The 19,803-nt window shown below is 40.4% G+C and overlaps 1 protein-coding gene across 3 annotated transcripts in view; it reads left to right on the top strand.

The window, feature by feature from the left end:
* Positions 1-19,803, top strand: part of LOC122801057 (arylacetamide deacetylase-like) — a 523,400-nt gene that overhangs the window by 308,021 nt on the left and 195,576 nt on the right. For all 3 annotated transcript variants that reach the window (XM_044070541.1, XM_044070540.1, XM_044070542.1), the window contains exon 4: positions 613-682. In XM_044070541.1, the coding sequence (XP_043926476.1) occupies positions 613-682 (70 nt within the window). The remainder of the gene's footprint in view (positions 1-612; positions 683-19,803) is intronic.

The following is a 19,803-nucleotide window of genomic DNA, read 5'->3' as shown; positions in this document are numbered from 1 at the left end:
AGATCTAATTTACAAGTTAATATTTTAAATTGGTGCTACAGCAAATATTGCAAAAGTAATACATGTGCATGAGAGAATACTTTGATGTTGGTAGTTTCTCCTTCAGATAGCTATCTGACCAAATGCTACACTGGGAGCAGTGACATAATCTGTCTTCACAAGCTATAATAATATAAACTGTCTAATAACCTGAATGTTTCAGAATATTTTGAATAGAAGTACAAATGTTCCAATATACCTTAATTTATGATTAAAATTTATATCCATGATTTTGTCATACAGCTTGAAAATTCATACCCTATGCTATGAAATGATTAAGATAATGTAAAATAAGAGAATTGTATACATCATATTCCTGTCTTACTCTCATCAGTACTTATGGAGCTTGCAATGTGGAACATATATTGTGTTGTTGAAAATTAACAAATATTCCAATGACATTCATCTTCATGAATGATACATGTCCTGTATCAGCATATAGTTTACAACATCATGTTGTGTTGAAGAAAATTGCAGATGTTTATCTAATTGAAAGAGAATAATACATGTTAGAATCCAGGATACTAGATTATGATGAAGATACTGACATCTGCCGTGTTATTGTATTTTCAGCAATGAAGTCCTATGACACTGTTTCACGAAATACTGCAAAAGATCTTAATGCTGTTATTGTGTCAACAAGGTAAGATATGATATTTTCAATATTAAATAAGCAAAACTGATCAAATAAGTGAGGTAATAATGTTTATCTTTCAAGGTACTATGTATGAACTATCTACTAACTTCAGTATTTATCAGGTAGGGTGTTCTAAGAGTGGCGTAGTATACTTTCCTGTATTTAACCATGCAGATAATAATCTTCAGTCCACCAGAACCAAATACAGTCCAGACCAGTATTCAGATGAATAGGATCATCCTAAATACATTTTCTAAATATATTTTGAGTATTTTCACAAACTGTCCATATTTTTTTCTCTTATTTTTGGTCTGCTCGTCATAAAATTTTTAGTTTTCTAAATTTTTGTGGTAAATCAGTGAGAATTAAATTCATTAAATAATAACAGTCATTTGACTTTCAAACTTTATATCCTTCAGAAAATGCATTGCTTTATCAACAGCCCTTGGGGAAAGGGTCTTATCGTTGACTGACACTATACAATAATTGATCAGACACTCTGATAATGGATTGGACATACTTATAAAGTAACTGCTTACATTAAGATCTGTTATAGTGTCAGGCTAATAATAACAACTGTATATAGTTATTTAAGATGTTATGTATAAATACTATGGAATTCATTCAAATGTATTTGAAAAATAAAAAAACAAATTGAGAAAAAAAAAGAAAATGCATTGTAATGCAAGACCTTTTATTCTAGCAACTTTGTAAGCTTATAAGAGCAATATTTAAAATTTGTTCCTATTTTTGGGACTTTGTCCCCCATTATTTTGGATTTGTCCAGAGTATTTGTTCTAAGAGGTTGAGAGCAATAGCTAGAACCTTATTATTTGATTTCATAGGAGACACAATGATCCTCCCCAATATCTGAAAGGCCAATCTAACCTCCATCAGATCCTAGGACACAGTTCAGACAGCGAATCCATCAATGACTTTGGAGAGATGGTTTGGGCTGATAGAGGGACCCCTGATGCTCAGAAGCTGGAAGTCCTTGATGACATGATCAGAATCAAAGTGTTCAAGGCTGAGGACTCGACAACATAAATGGGGAAGAATCTAAAGCCTCAGTGATGCAGCTAAAATCCACAGCTCCCTCAGCTCCAAGATCACATTGGCTCTGACAATGCAGAGGCAGAATATATTGGACCTAAGATCCCCCCAGTGCCAAAGTTATAGGGAGAGTCTGCACTGAGGGTACAGGACACAGGTGGAATCCAGTTTCAATCCCACCTGAAACAACTGTAGAATTCCTGAAAGAGCTAAATTCAGGGCATCTGGGTGGATTAGGCCATGTAAGGAGCCAAAGATGGTGGATTGACTGCCTGCTCAGTTAGTGTACTCAGGAAATTCCACAATGGACTGTTCAAGTATGCTTTCAATGTACTCTTATAAGACCTGAAGGACTTCATAGATAGTGCCAAAGATTATCTGAATGGGCGACACTGATCCATTTTCTCCATATATGCCTGTTTCTTTAGGGAGTCATGGACTATTACTGGATTCAATATTTCTAGATCTGGGGATGGGGTGTATTTCAAAAGAATGAGCGATTGGAGCTTTGAACCTGAGAACCTTTGGTTCTGATGACAAAACCTTAGGCTCATCAGGTCTTTTCTTAGATTCACAATCTTTACATTTCAAAGATTTTTCAGCTGACTTTCTTGACTGTATCCACCTCTTGATCCAGTGGTAAGAGGCCTTGTAACATAAATTAGTTTTTTTTCTGTCTTCTAGGGCCTTAGGACCAAACCATGCTCAAATCTCAGAATCAATGGAGGGATGGGGAGTTCCCAAATACACTACACATGTTGTGCACATCTTGCAGTATTTTATGTCCACAAAGTGAACACTTCATAAAGCTAACTTGCTTCAACATAATTAACAAACACACTAGGGAAGAAGCTGATATTTAAAAAATATGTTAACAATATCCATCCATAGTCATACACAAACACACACATAGAGTTTAACTGATTCCAAAAAGTACTACTAAGAAACAATTATAACTACAGTAAAGTTAATCGTAATACAAGTAAACTACAGCTATATTAGTAAATACTATGACTGAAGAAAGAAGTAAGTGGCAATTAAGAATCATTGTGAGGGAAGGGCTGACTAGAGAACAAGATATAGAAATGGATAGAAAGGCTAAAACCAAAACAGCAAGACATACTATTTCGTATAATATAAAAATATAAGAAAGACAATAAATCCAGCTAACATGTTAGCAGGAGTGGAGCATTTAGCTGTAAGAGTAGATTGTGTCAGTTTGTTAAGATTGCAAACAAGACCTAAGATAGCTAGAGGAACTGGTGCCTTATCTGAGGGGAAAACTTCTTAAGTTGCACAATGCTGGAACACTGATGTTGCAGAGTCATATCCAGAAAGCAGCTCAAAGACTCACATGTCAGATCAGATAGACTGAATGAATATGGTCTATTTGTACAGCAGTTGTTACAAACTACATGTGAAAGGTGCATGCAATGTTATGGAAATGTGACAAAGGAAATGAGCATTGTGCAACAGACAACAGTATCTGGTAAATCACAATCTTTAATATACGTTACAGATAATTTGCATATTAAATAACATTTACAGTGAACTATTGAAGGTGCGATAGTTGGCATAACAAATGTCTATGCAGGCCTATATCACTGTTATTTTTCTTTGTACATTGACTCTAACCTCCGACTGTGTAGCTGCAGGTAAATTCTCGGTGCTTTTTTTTTTTTTTTTGCTCTAAAATAGAAAATGAGAATTACTATTTCCCACAACATTTAATTGTCCTACTCTCTGCTATCAGTAGCATAATGAAAGATACAAAAAATGTATGTTGTGAAACTGTATAGCACTTAGGGAATTAACACCCCCCACCCATCAAAATGCAATAAAATACCTCATATCACACCTGTTGAATAAGCCACTCCTGCATGGCACCAATTTCTTTTTCTTACATACTTATATGAGGCACAGACTGCCAGATTTGAACCCCTGTCTACCTAACTAAACATTCTCTAGAACTGTGCACTAGGTATTGACACCACAGAAGTCATATCATAGCGGTCAGTGAGTTTACTTCACAGGTTGCTGTGTACAGTTTTACTTAGTGGTAAAATTTACAGAGGGTGAATACACCACTTGAGGGATAAAACCCTCCTCTATGTAAATGCTACCACTAAGTAAAATTGTACACAGCACGTGTTAAGTAAGTAAGCCCTGCTTATCAGTTGTTTTTGTAAACAGTCATAAAAGGTACATGCTGCAGAATCAAATGCATACCTAACCAACTCTAGACCTGTGCATTAGCTGCTGACATCACAGAATAAATCATATCATAGTTGTCAGAAAACACATAGTTAAAGGCAGCATGCAATATGTATGGAAGGATGACCGATGTGCTTTGGGAAACAGACAAAGGCAATATGTGGATCAGCGTCTGCAGCAGATATTATTGATATTTCCAGCATCATTAGGAGTACATTAAACCACTGAGCCTGTAATAACTGTTTTATCCTACTTATATCAGAATTGATTTATGCCATGTAGCAAGGACCACCATTTAAATGCAGCTGAAGGCAAATTCTCATTAGTTCTTGCCATAGGATATGAAGTTTTAGTTACCATGACTTAAGTAAGTGGTATCGCACGATGGTGACATTAGGAAGAGTGATTTGTTCTTATGTCTATGTCTGTGAAGCGATACATTTCTTAGTTCACATGAACTGGCATTTTATGGAATGATATATGTGTGTAATATAAGTATGATGCTAAGTACAAGTTGATGGCATGGACGTCATAAAAAGAATAACTGCTATGTGCCAAAGCAATGCTGCAACAGGTGAAGTCATGATGAGAATTGCACTGTCAGGTGTCTGAAAAGTCATAAGTGGAAGAAGTGAGCATAAAGCATGAGGCAGATGAGCGAGAGATTCAACAGGATACTGATGGATGATAGTGAGAGCTGTTGCACAGAGGAGGACCACCCGTGCTTTCCCAGTTGTCATCATCCAGATCACTGTCTCGTGAATTCTTGACATTATACCATGTATTTATGTGTATATCAGAGACAATTCACTGTTATGTGTACATAATGTTCAGGAAAATAACAAAGCATGCATGCAATCAATATTACTATTGCATTCATTGATATCAGTCTGTAGATATGTTTGTAATTGTGCTAGTTCAATGAAACACACTGTGACAGTGGGAAGGAACATGTGAGAGAATCCCACCCTTAAGTTACATAAAACAGTCCACCGAGTACATTGGAATGGACTCCTTATATCAGGTTTTCAGTAAGCCAGTAAAGCATATACAAGTAACAGGAGCCTCTTACATTGCTGTCCTTCAGTTAGAAATGCTTACTAAAGCACAATGCTGCCAAGCTTAGCTGGATATGCAATGTCAAAGTGTTATTGTATGCATAATTATTTTCTGAGTTTTTGCCATAGGACCAGCACTAGCGATAGGCTTTGCTGCTCGATGCCAAGTGTCATGCAAATGCTCAGAACAGAAACAGTCAGAGACTTCTGTTTATAAGCTGTTTTGGCCACGTGTGTGGTGTGTGTTTGTATTTTATGACCAGATGACAGGTGTAATATGGGAATGACAGTCTAGAGATGAACATGGGGAGCAAGCAGAACATAGGATGTGGGGAGTAATAAAGGAATTAACAGGATGGTGGTGGGATAGGACCACATGTATCTACTTCTTCACAAGGTAAAATTGAATTGTATATGTACAAAGACTTTGGGAAATTTGAATACTGGCATCATAAATGACATGTGAGAACAACTTAATAATGTTATGTGATCAGTTTTACCAGATTAGGGGTGCAATGTACACACACACACACACACACACACACACACACACACACACACACACACACACACACACACACACACACACGCATGCACACGCATGCACACGCATGCACACACACACACACACACACACACACACACACACACACACACACACACACACACACACAAAGTGAAGAGTTATGTATGGGATGTATTTTTTTAGTATAGGTGTTTAAAGAGAGAGAAAGAAAGGAACATTAGAGAAGGTGTTTAGGAATAATGGGGTAAATATGTAGAGCAAGTTAGGTTCCAGAGCAGATATACAGGGCATATATCTCAAACAGGGATGGTGATTGATACATCAAGGAGGGGAACATAATGAGGAGGAGTAGATATGTTTTTTTAAGGTGCATCCCCATCTGGCATGAAAACAGTGGGAGTCTAGTCCTCACCCTCCGAACTGTCACCACTCTTTCCTGTCAAAGACATATGTGGCAGTGCTGGAACGGCAGAGGTTTTGCAATGCACTGCAGGATTATTTTCATATGGCCTAGGCTCCTGTCCATAATCTCCTCCAGCAGCCCTGTCAGATCTTGTAGGATGACATAATTGCCACCTCCACTGGTGCTTCTCCTAGAATGTACTACTGTACTGCCCCCAGGGTAGACCTACCTGATGAAGGTGATGCAGACAGCACAGGTGCTGTGGTGGCAACACTGGCAGGTTGTGATCCATAAGTCTTGTTTGTCTCAGATGCTGGTGATCGCCTCATTCCAGCCACCTATACAAGGATGGCAGTCAGAGGTGCTGTGGTCAGCTTAGTTCCTTTTGGTTGTTGTTGTGATGAAGCAGCAATAAATGTTGCAATGCAATGACAGATAAAAATAACAAATATTAGAAAAGATAGTAAGAAACAGGGTGGAAGAAAATCAAAAAATATATATATATATATATATATATATATATGGATTCACTTCATAACACTGAAAACTGAAAACACTGAAAATGAGAAAACGTCATAATATAGAAGACCAAAACACTGAAACTTCAAAACACTGAAAACACACATCATACATATACTGTGTTTAAACAAAAAGTCACTAGAACAAAAACCATCCACAGAGGCGATACACGCCAGACTGATGCTGGCACTGATACACCATACAAAATGAACGAAAACGCAGACTTCTACGAACAGTCCAATTTTATTAAAACAGTTAGCGCTTTCACCACGAAGGCTTCATCAGATAAAAACACAATAAATTTCAATGCATTTAAATAGTGAAGCATGTTCACCCATAGGTTAAAACAACTTCTGACATCATATACTGAAATTCAAATGCAGAACTCTAAAAACAAAACATTGCAAGAATAAAATGTAATCCACAAACTCACTTAGAAATGACTTTAAAACATTCAAAGCACTAACAAAATCATTAAAAATCACTCAAATAATGCATAACATAAGAATTAGAACAAATAATGGCAAATTGGCCTTATTAATGTCAAGATCACTAAACATATAAAACTGAACCTACACTTCAAAAAGAATGCCACAGTAGAGTATCATAGTGACTTAAAAATTCTAAGGCATAGAGACGTATGTGCAGCCATGCACTATAGACATGAAAGGTGAACATAAATAGCAAACACAACTGCAAGGTTCTAGAGTCATAATGCCAGTCCTTTCATAAAATCATTTCTTTCACAAGAAAGAAGGTTTAGTGACCAGTGAAATCACAAGCGAATACATGCCGAAAATCATTGTGCTATTCAAATCACCAAATTGTTCCCTAATGAGCGGTAACACAGAAAAAATGTTAAGCAAAGATATCACACATAACACTGAATACATTTATATTCATAAAATATAATGAACAGGTGCTGAGTCTAAAGGACACAGGAACTAGTCATCCAAGTTGAATGAAAACAAACAAGGAAGAAGTCTGAAACTTCCCTTCATTTATATATAGTTAAGCTTCTACTCCGAAGGACAGATTTAAGGGGAGCTTTGTCATTCAAACCTGGTGTTCTATCAGCTCTCATCTAATAATCCATCTTAACTCACAGTCTTCTGTGTAAGTTTCTATGTCACCCCCCCCCCACAGGTTAGGTTTAATGACTTGCATAACAGAAAACATAAAGGTGTCTGTAACTCCTAAGACATTGTTATGCTTAGCCAGAGCATTGGACTCCGTACCAATGCATATATGATAAACATGTTCTCTAATACATTCACGGAGTCTCCTGTTGGTCTTGCCTATATAAAACGCATCACAAGACACACATCTTGCGAGGTATAACACATGCTCACTCTGACAATTGGTAGATGTGTGGAAATTGTACACACGTCCTGTGACTGGATGTACAAATGTGCATCTTGTGTCTATATATCGACACTGTCCACAATGATTGCAGGGTTCGGTGTTGTCATAGTTTCGTAACATATGAACATTCATACTATCTAAAGGGTGGTGGCATAAAATTTGTTTTAAATTCTTCCTATTCTTAAACAAATATTTGGGTCTAGCGCCTACTATCCCACCAATATTCTCATCTAAGAGAAGCGTGTCCAAGTGTTTCTCAACAACGTCCCTAATCCTACGTGTGTCTAATGTAAAAAACATTGGCACTTTCAAGTGGCCTGTCCCTCCAAGATGTTGTATTGGGTCACCCAAATTATCATTATCAGAAAAATACGGACTCGCCCTGGACGTCCTCAATAGATTAACCTCCATGATCGCTTTATCCACTTCTGAGTAACTATAATGTCTATCTATAAATCTCCTCCTGGGTTCAGTTAACTCCTTTTGATATCCTTCTTCAGTAGGGTTAAGTCTGGAGGCTCTCATAACCTGACCTCTAATTACATTGCCAAATATAAATGGAGGATGCATACTGTTCCTATGTAGCAACGTGTTCCTATAACAAACTTTCCTATGGACTGCCGTGTTCAATAAGCCACTACTAAGTCTTTCTATATTGACATCCAAAAAGGAAATACTGTGCCTAGAAGAGCTAACGGTGAAATTAAGGAAATCTGTTAACCCACTGACAGTTGAAACAAAATTGGAAAGGCTGACCTCATCTCCCTTCCAAATCAGGAAGAGGTCATCAACAAAACGTCTGTAAAACCCAAAATTTTGTTTAAATTCCTGAAGTGGGAACAACAGTTCCTCTTCCTAGTTAGCCATCACTATATTGGCGTAACTATTTGCACAAAATGTGCCCATAGCTATGCCATCATTTTGAATGTATGTTATACCATCAAAAAGAAAAATGTTATTGTGCAGAACAGTTTCTAAAAATAGTGTCACTGAAACTTCAAAACACTGAAAACACATATCATACATATACTGAGTTTAAACAACATATATCATAACACTTACCGCCAAGTGTGGTGAAGTGCAATCTTGGAGTTGATATATATATATATATATATATATATATATATATATATATATATATATGTATATTTAAGTAGCAGGGGGTGTGGGGGGGTCTATATTAGAGCATCGATGTTTCAGAATATCAAATGTTCTAATATCTAACCCTATTCAGTGAATGCTGAAAATAGCGAAGTTGCAGAAAACCAAATTTATTTCCCAGGGAAAGAATGCTGTTGTCCATTTCTGTCTCTTCACTGTTTTTAGTGCTGTGGTGGAACGTTACGGGTCGGGTTCAGGTAAGTGTGCGATTGTGTGGATGTGAGGGTTAGGGCAGGGTAGGTGAGTTAGGGTTAGGGCGCGGGTGAGGTGAGTGTGCGATAGTGACGGACCATAGGGTTAGGGTTTGGGTTAAGGTAAGTGGATAGTTAGTGGTGTATGTACAGTTTAGTGTAGGGTTAGATGTAAGATTTTAGGTGTATGTGTGTGGATTGCTGTTTGTTTGGTGTGTTTGTGTTGTGTGCATGTGTTTCGGAACAGCAAATTTTTTCCCTAGGAAATAATTTGTTGTCTGAATGTTCGATGTTGTCAGCATTCGCTGAATTGGGATCGATATTAGAACATTTGAAGTTCTAACACTTCAATGTTCTAAATATAGACCCCATGGGAGGTGTAGGGGGGCTTGCCCACCTGCTTACACTTGGTGGAAAGTGCTATGATTTATGTTGTTGAAACTCAGTATATGAAAAATGAAGTACAGGTCACTGCTGAAATCTTCTTTGTTGAATCTCCTTTATTAAAAGTAAGCGCTTTCGGAATAATCCTTCATCAGACATAATTCAAAGTAACAAAAACAGCCATATTTAAAACACAGATCATCCAATCACTTACTCCTAGAAGCCTGCCTTTTTTGTAAAGCAGGTTTAATTGGTAAAACATCATTAAGACCAGGTGGTCTATGTGCTCTTAAATCTACTATCCACTTAGATTCAGCTAATGCTGTTCTATGCTGAATGTCCCCCCCCCCCTCTCATTGGTAGCAATATTTACAATGCATCTGAACTTAAAAGTGTGTGTGGGATTAGTCTCTATATGTCTGAATAAAGCATTGCTCACTTGACATGTTCTAATATTACTAATATGCTGTAAAATCCGAACCTTCAGCATGTTGTTTGTCATACCTACATAAAAACTTTCACATTGTTCACAATTGGCCATATATACTAAGTGTTTTGTCCTGCAAGTAGCCCTCCCTTTAAATATAAAAGTTTGTGTCTTATCGGGGTGTTTATATTCAGTGTCACTATTAATATATTGACAGGCCTTGCAGTTGCCACAGGGATATGTGCCTGCTCTAATATCTATTGTAGGTCTCCTATTCAAATATGTCTCCTTACATAACAGGTCCTTAAGATTGTTGTTTCTCCTATAATTAAACATGGGACGTTCTGCCACTATGCCCTTAAGACTAATATCACTTCTTAGTATATTCCAATTATTCTGAACTATATTACATATGTCTTTAATATTACTACCATACGTAAAAAGTATTCTAGGTTGTTCCTTCCTGCTACTACATAATCCTGTATCTATTTGTCTGCCACTAATAGGGCCTTGCATCCATGGCCTATTCTTCGTCTTCCTATGTAATATATTGTTACTAACTGCCTTACTAACCATGTTCCTCTCATAGCCCCTATCCAAAAAATGTCCACTCAGCCTAGAAAGTTCCTCGTCACAATAAGTATCTTCAGAACATACCCTAGATATTCTAACCACTTGGCTCTTAACAATATTGGGAAAGATATGCCTCGGGTGCATAACAGCAGTGGGTGAAGTAATAAGTAGATTGGGAGCAACTGAGAATAAGCGACTGGTAGTGGAGAATTTACTAGCCTTGGTATTGAACAACAATGTCTTTATAGGACCAGGGTCCATATACAGACAAGCACAGGGGGTAGCTATGGGCACCCCCTGTGCTAATACATATGCAAATTTGGTTATGTCCAAATGGGAAACCAAGGAAATTCTTAATAATCAGGAATGGAATAAGTACATAGTTTTGTATGTCAGATTTGTGGATGATGTTTTTATTTTGTGGGATGGGGATACTTCCACCTTTGAGAGCTTTTTAGCCTTTCTCCACACCACCACCACTTTTTTGACTTTTAGTGCCAAAACTTCTTTTACTCAGATAGAGTTCCTGGATGTTTGTGTGGAACAGAGTAACCTTGGTTTCACCTCGAAATTGTATAGGAAACAATGTTGGCAAAATGCATTGCTATCCTATGACAGCATGCACCCAAGGCATATCTTTCCCAATATTGTTAAGAGCCAAGTGGGTAGGATATCTAGGGTATGTTCTGAAGATACTTATTGTGACGAGGAACTTTCTAGGCTGAGTGGACATTTTTTGGATAGGGGCTATGAGAGGAACATGGTTAGTAAGGCGGTTAGTAACAATATATTACATAGGAAGATGAAGAATAGGCCATGGATGCAAGGCCCTATTAGTGGCAGACAAATAGATACAGGATTATGTAGTAGCAGGAAGGAACAACCTAGAATACTTTTTACGTATGGTAGTAATATTAAAGACATATGTAATATAGTTCAGAATAATTGGAATATACTAAGAAGTGATATTAGTCTTAAGGACGTAGTGGCAGAATGTCCCATGTTTAATTATAGGAGAAACAACAATCTTAAGGACCTGTTATGTAAGGAGACATATTTGAATAGGAGACCTACAATAGATATTAGAGCAGGCACATATCCCTGTGGCAACTGCAAGGCCTGTCAATATATTAATAGTGACACTGAATATAAACACCCCGATAAGACACAAACTTTTATATTTAAAGGGAGGGCTACTTGCAGGACAAAACACTTAGTATATATGGCCAATTGTGAACAATGTGAAAGTTTTTATGTAGGTATGACAAACAACATGCTGAAGGTTCAGATTTTACAGCATATTAGTAATATTAGAACATGTCAAGTGAGCAATGCTTTATTCAGACATATAGAGACTAATCCCACACACACTTTTAAGTTCAGATGCATTGTAAATATTGCTACCAATGAGAGGGGGGGGACATTCAGCATAGAACAGCATTAGCTGAATCTAAGTGGATAGTAGATTTAAGAGCACATAGACCACCTGGTCTTAATGATGTTTTACCAATTAAACCTGCTTTACAAAAAATGCGGGCTTTTAGGAGTAAGTGATTGGATGATCTGTGTTTTTAATATGGCTGTTTTTGTTACTTTGAATTATGTCTGATGAAGGATCATTCCGAAAGCGCTTACTTTTAATAAAGGAGATTCAACAAAGAAGATTTCAGCAGTGACCTGTACTTCATTTTTCGTATTTATCTGGTTTGGTACAACAGGTCTTCAGCATAACTTGTTATTTTTGCTTGTGAAACTCAGTATATGTATGATATGTGTTTTCAGTGTTTTGAGTTTCAGTGTTTTTTGAGTTTTCAAGATTTTGAAGTTTCAGTGTTTTGATTTCAGTGTTTTGAGTTTCAGTGTTTTGAGCTTTCAGTGTTATGAAGTGAATCCATATATATATATATATATGTATATATATAGTTCCTTAATAGTGTCACAGTCATTACAAGTTCCAGTTACATTGTTAAATAATTTACATCCAGATATAAATGTGCAAGGGCCATAAATTACTGTAACAGTAATGCTATGGTATCCCAGACACTCAGATTAAAAAAAAAAAAAAAAAAACTGCAGAAAAGTAAGTATTTTACAAGTGGTTTGTGGATACAAATTAACTATTTCCATGGCATAACTATGTTATTCTAAGATAGTGAGGAGAGGTTGGCTTTAAAGCAGCTTAAAGAAATGACCCATCTGCATACCATGAAAGCATATAATGGGATGGGGTGTTAGTAATCATGAATTAGCTAGATTACTTTAGGGAAAGAGTATAGAATTGTCAGCTTGGACTGTATTTTTCGCAGTTATCAATACATCAAAGCATTTTTATATGATTTATTGATGAAATGCCAGATAGACACTTCCTTGTATAATTTTTTGACCTTTGAGAATCCCAGAATTGAAGTTTTCTTCAGTATTCTTAAAATTCGCAAGGATGAAAAGAACCCCCCAATTTAGACCTATTGATTCTGCTCCTTGCTGTATGACTGAGGGAATATCTTTGTACATAGAGTCCGTTCTTAATCCCCTAGTTGTTAGTTTAAATTCTTATCTACATGATTCCTGGGATTTCCTAGAACACATTAGGAGATTTAATGATAACCACATTTTTGTCTCCATACATAAAGTTATGTTCACTGTTAATATCGTTTCTCTTTTTACTAGCATACCAAGGAACACAGGAGTCCAATATATTAGATTGTATTTGGGCCAGATTCAGGAAGGCTTACACGGAGTTTAAGAGTAGTGTAAGCCTCCGTGTAAGCCTCCTGATTCAGCAACAGCCCAAATCTCCGTGTAAGAGACAGCTAACACGTCTCTTACACGGAGTGGGCGTGGAAATGCTCAATACCTCATTTGCAGCTCCAAGATATGCAAATGAGGTATGTGAGCGATCCACGAAGCCCAAACCAGTCCGTGTAACGGACGTGTTAGCTGCAGAAATGTACTCAGCTGACAACTGAGTACATTTCTGCAAAATTAAAAACGGAGCTATGTCAGCTCCAAATAAAGGGTGCATTTGTTACATTAAGCATGCCAATGGCCAAATATGTGGCCATTGGCATGAAAGTGTTGCAAAAAAGTTATATAACTTTTTTTTTTCACGGGATTTATGTGTTTAACTGTAGCACACCCGCGCAAACGGGTTGCGCTACCTAAAACTGAAAACCGAAGCTTATAAGCCCACAATTGTGGGATTTATGTATTACATGAAATGTCAATGGAGGGACTTGCAGAGCAAAAACAATATGGCCTCCGTTTAGTGGTTGTCAAGGGGAAGCTCCGTGTAAGATATGTAACTAAGCATTACTAGGCAATCCTATGTAAATGAGGGTTACAATACTGAATCACACTGCCACATAGGTAATGAGCACTTTCTGAGTAGTGTAAGAGTTAGAGATGGGGGAGGAACAGAGTAAGAGGTAGGTGACATCACGGAGGGGAAGGATAGAAAGAAATGTCCCAGATTGGAGGGCAATGTAAGGTAACAGATGACAGACAGACATCAGGGGGGGAGGTGTGTCCCAACAGAACACTAGGAAAGTCAAGAAATTGAGGGTATACGCTATCCCAACACTCCAAGTTTCTTGATATACGTGCATGCGCGCGTGTGCGCGCGTGTAAGGCAGGTTCTACATGTGGGAGCGTGTTGCAAACTGTGTACAACGGTTTGCGCGGGCGTGCACGTGTGTAAGGCAGTGTGCGCGCGTTTTAGCATGAATCAGCCTAGCTAACACCGTGTAAGGATGTGTGCGCGCGTGTAACACTGTGTAGGGATGTGTGCGCGCGTGTAAGTGACTGTGAGCGTGTTTAAGCTGGTGTGCACATTGCTCCCCCTCAGGAAACAGAGAGGAAGTAGGAAACAACCAAAATACAGGGAAACTGCCAGGGAATACTGCTGGAGTTAATTGGTGGAAACAATTGGAAGCAGGCAATTACACAGGCAGACTAGAAACCCAACCCAGCACTTAAAACACAACAGAGAGCAGTGCAGGCTGTTTCTCACAAGAGATACTGCCAGAAACTAAGCTATCAGAATTGAAAACTGAAAAAAAGCTGAACTCAGAGCAGAAATGCTAGGGGCTGCCATAGCTGTTATAATCAGACATAGGCGAATTGCTGAGGGTGGTGATAATGCAGATGCTGACAGACAACCCAGAGTGAGGAGAAGGAGAAGAGTATACAGGCCCAGGGTCACCTACCATGGGTTACATGAGCTGGAGATAGTAGAGCTATAGAGTGGACAGAGAGCTCCTGCAGCAGATTGTTGAGCTGTGCAGGCCACGCCTCACACACAGAACCAACAGAGGGGAACCCATCCCAGTGGAAACCAAGGTATGTGTTGGCCTAAGAATACTAGCAACAGGTACCTTCCAGAGACCAACTGGCGATATGATGGGGATATCACAGGCATCAGCCTCCAGGGTACTGCACCAGTTCCTGGATGCCATGTCACCACATGTCAGTGATCATATATATGTCCCTAATGACCGTGAGGTTGTGGCCAGCAATATGCGTCTCTTCCAGCAAATAGCGGGATACCCTGAGGTGCTGGGTGCAATAGACTGCACGCACATACGCATCAAGGCACCAGCCGGTGAGCGGGTAGAGTCTACATTAACCGCAAGGGATACCCCTCCATCAACTGCCAGGTCGTGTGTGATGCCCAGGGCATAATAATGAATGTGTGTGCTGGCTGCCCTGGGAGCTACCACGATTCCCACATCTGGCATCTGACGCAGCTGTACCAATCATTTGCCAATGGGGACTTCCCACACGGACACCTAGTGGAGGATGCTGGTTATGCACTTGAGCCGTGGCTGATGACACCCATCAGAAATGCACACACACCCGAACAGGAACGCCATAATGAGGCACACGCACAAACACGTAATATCATAGAGCGTGTGTTTGGGCTGCTCAAGTCACGGTTCTGGTGTCTGGACACGTCTGGTGGAGCTTTGCAGTACACACCAACTACATGTACCCAAATGATCATGATATGTGCTATGCTACATAATATGATCCTGCGGAAACAGCTGCAGCAGGACCAGCACAGGGCTGGGCCAAACATCCCCCCACCATTGCCAAGGCCACCACAGGCAGGGGTGACTCGGAGGAGGAACAACCTGACCTTGTCCCAGTAGGCAGAAGGAGGCGTGCCCAGTATGCCCTGGCCTTGGCAAAGAGGCAACGATAGCACATATGCTTGGTCAGTAGGAACACTGGGACTGATACCCGCTCTGACTCACTCATACAGTAACAGGGATGCCTAACATGACACAACCTGCTTCCAAACGTACAGGGAGTGTAGTATGTGCATCCGACAGAGGCAGCCCTGCAGCACCACCCGAGGCATGAATGCCATGTGTTAAGTAATGTAATACCATGTATCATATGCACACCTGAGGACCATGACTAACATCCACCCTCACCAATCATAAACCACAAAAACACAAACCCACCTCATAGCTATCACAAGGGATAGGAACCTAGATGTAATGCTACCCAATGCCAAAGGTATAAACAGCAAGATGTGTGCAGTGTAAATGCACACAGTATAGGGAATGCACATATCAGTGCTGTAATAGAAAACAGGGTCAAAGCGCACATCAGCACCCTGACACTACCAGGGTCACACCTCATACAGTGATGTACATGTGCAAAAACATGGAACAAGATACAAAATGAGGGTGACTACCAATAAATGGCATGGATAACTACACACCCCTGTTGTTACCACAACAAGAAGCAACATGCATTAGCCATGGTCAAACACCAATGGCTAAAACTGACTACTACTATATAGCTTGCTGCAGACCACTGTCCTAATAGCAGCAACTGCCCCAGGCCTATGTTCACAGGTTCACAGGTTCATACTAGGCTATCTGCCCTAGGGCATTTATAAGCCTAGACCAGAGTTCCGTGGAGTCTGCCGCCTTCACTCTGACGGATAATTTGCCCATTATATTGCTGTGCCTCTGACAAGCAGTGATACTGAGGTTATCCCTGGGGCATACCTGCAATCTCCCATCCATTGATTAAGATCTCACTTGAACAAAGCCAGTGAGGTACTCAGCCTCACATGTACCAGGATGTTGTTCCACAGCATAGGGACTCTCTGGTTGAAGAATCTGTCCCTCCAGCACATCCTATTAATATCTGTGTTGAGGTTTAAATCTCCTGCCACTGTAGTTCTGATGGATGTAGAGGTCTTGAGGTGAAGCGTGTACATTAACTCAGGTTTGGACATGGCCTTGGATGTCAGGCACAGGTCACCTCTGAGCAGACGGTAAGTCACGGAATCAAGCTGGAATTCCTTCAGTCGGGCAGCATAAGAAATATGTTTGAGACCCTTTCTCCTCCTGTCGAGGAATTTGTGGGCCCATCCAATTGCCATAGGTGTCGGGTCATATACATGCTGAATGGGGCATTGCACTCAATCAATGGTCCGATGAGTGAAGAGTACAGGGGAACAATGACCTCCCTGGATCTAGATGTGAATCCCTGCATGATGAGGTGGGCAATGTAGAAGTTCTACCTAACTACCCTGGCAACGTGAGTGTCAAACAAAAGGTTACTCTCAACCTGGGTGCCCAGGTCCCTGATAACCTCCTGTGTGCTTAGAGGATTGCCACCTACATGGGAACTAGTGGTAACCTTGTTCTTCCCAAAGGGTATGGCTATGCATTGTTTAGTGTTTAATGTAAGGCCATGGCTCTGGCACCAGTTATCCGTGTCTATGACACCCTTCTGAAGGATGTCTGTGTCAGATGGGTGTCCAACTATGGTTCCCAGTTTGCAGTCATCTTCAAACTTTGTCAGCCATAATCCTGCTGTGTTTGCTTGTACTTCTGAAAAGTAGATGCTGAGCAATAGTGGGCCCAGGACTGAGCCCTGTGGGACACCACTTGTGACAGTTGTGGAGTGTGACATGGCACCAGCAAGTCTGAACCTGTCTGTTCTGTCACGTAGCCAGTTTGCAACCCATCTTGTGATGTATGGGTTCACATTTAAGCTGGTGATGTTTTCAATGATACCCGAGTGGGGTATTGTGTTGAAAGCCTTTGCCAGGTCAAGGTAGGCTGTGTGGAGTGCCTTGCCCTTGTCAATGGCCTTGGTGTCTGTTATGAAACAGTCAACCAAGTTTAAAAGGCATGATCTGCCCTCGACAAAGCCTAACTGGGTTGGATCTAATGTCTGCAAGTCCCCTATGTCCTCATCTATGACTTCCATTATGATCTTCTCCATAGCTTAGCAGACCCTGCTTGTCAAGCTGATGGGATGGTAGTTTCCGTGGTCGGTGGAGGCACCCCCATGTGAAGTGGGTCCACCATTGACATATGCCACTCCTTGGGAACATATCCTGAGTTGAGGCTAAGATCAAACAGCTGCCCTGACTGCGGGTTTAATTCTTGAGTGAGTTCATGGAGCACAAAACCAGGGACACCATCTGGTCCCATGGATGCTGCGTCCTTTCCCTTGGATAGAGCAGTTCCCACCTGAGCATTTGAGATGTTTGGGGGGCTACAATCCTCTTTCATACATATCTCTCCAGTTGTGGTGGAGGGGTGGGGGGAGAAATCTGCACTGAACCTGTCAGCCAGTATGTTGGCAATGTCTGTAGGTTCAGTGATATTTACAGCATTCTGAGCCTATTCTGAGCATATCTGGGAGTTTCCTCCCAGGTGTGTAACGTATGTATAAAAGGCCTCATGGTTGTCCCGTGAGCCCTTAGTGGGTTTACTCCCAATATTCGCCTTGGATGATTTCATGGGGGAACTCAGTGTTTCACCTATATTGAGCAGGGGTGTCTACCCTTCCACGGATATCGCTCTATCTTGTAGTACCTCCTTCCTTGTGTTGTAGTGCTTGTTTATGGCTGAGGTCCACCACACTGGACGCTTGCCTCTGGTACAACGAGTCTGTGTTTTGTTTGGGATTGCCTCATCCATGCAGTCCTGAAGGTGCTGGTAGAAGGCAGTTGTAAGTGATACAGTGGCTTGGGTAATGGTGTCTGCTGGCTTGGGGGTTTGAAAGAGACCACAACAGTCATTAGAAGTGTGTAGTCGGCTTCTGAGAAGTTCTGCACTGTGGTCTTTTCTATCTGGGGTGGGTGGGATGTGGACTTCCACTGAGAGTAGGTTATGATCTGATCTCACCAATGATGGGTATACCTCTGGTGTTGAACATTGTGAGCCCATGTTTGTGATGATGAGATCTACTATGTTGTCTCCTCTTGTGGGGATGGTGACTAGTTCTTCCATGGCATGTGAGTGTATGAACTCTAGGAACCTGTGGGCTAGAGTGTTGTGGCTGTAGTACTGATCCCAGTCTATATTTGGATAGTTGGGATCACCCAGTGTGATGGTGTTTGCAGGTACATGTATCTCCGCCACTGTTTTCATGAAAGCTCTGTGAGGTACCTGAGTTTCAGAGGATGGCCTGTAACATGCTACAAACTGCAGAGCAGTCTTGCCTATGGTTAATTGCACCCGGATGGTGTCCAATGCATCGTGTGTTGCCACCAACCATGAGGTGAGGGTGTCCTTGATGAATATTGCTATTGCCACCCCTCATAGTGGTAATATGTGTACTGCATAGATACGAAATATTGTGCCTCTGACTTAGTAGTGACACATTATGACCACCTTACATAATTGAATAATGTGACTATGCCTCTGTCTAGTCTGTGCCCCTGTCCACATGCAGCTGTCCAGATGTCTCTTGAAGAGAGTCAGTGAGGTACTCTGTCTAACATGAACTGGGATACTCTGCTAGAGTTTGAGATGCCTCTGAGTTATGACTCTGTCCCTTCAGCATGTCCTATACATGTATGTGCTGAGGTTCAAATCTTTAGCTCCCATGTTTCTGGTGGATGTGGATTGCTTGCAGTGGAGCATGTCTACCAAATCCTGATTGGACATGGTCTTGTATGTCAGGCATAGGTCACCTGTACGTATGTGGTATGACACTGAAAAAAGCTTGTTTTAGTTATTCTGGAAGTATATGACATGTGTTGTAGATCCCTGATCTTCATGGTAAGGTACTTGTGGGGTCTCTCCAGCTGCTGCAAGTGCTGGTTGAGGTACATACCAAATGGGGCGTTGTATTCAAGCATGGGCCTGATAAGGGAGAAGTATAGTGGTACAATGACCTCCTATGGTCTGGATGGAATACCCTCCATGATAAGGTGGCCAAGATAGAAAGTCTGTCAAACAACTTTGGCAACATGGGTGTCAAATGAGAT

The sequence above is a fragment of the Protopterus annectens genome, chromosome 4.part1 (genome assembly GCF_019279795.1).
Source record: "Protopterus annectens isolate FY-2018-M chromosome 4.part1, PAN1.0, whole genome shotgun sequence".
Classification (NCBI taxonomy): Eukaryota; Metazoa; Chordata; order Ceratodontiformes; family Protopteridae; genus Protopterus; species Protopterus annectens.
Note: the sequence above shows the minus strand (reverse complement) of the source record. Positions and strands in the feature narration are given on the sequence as shown.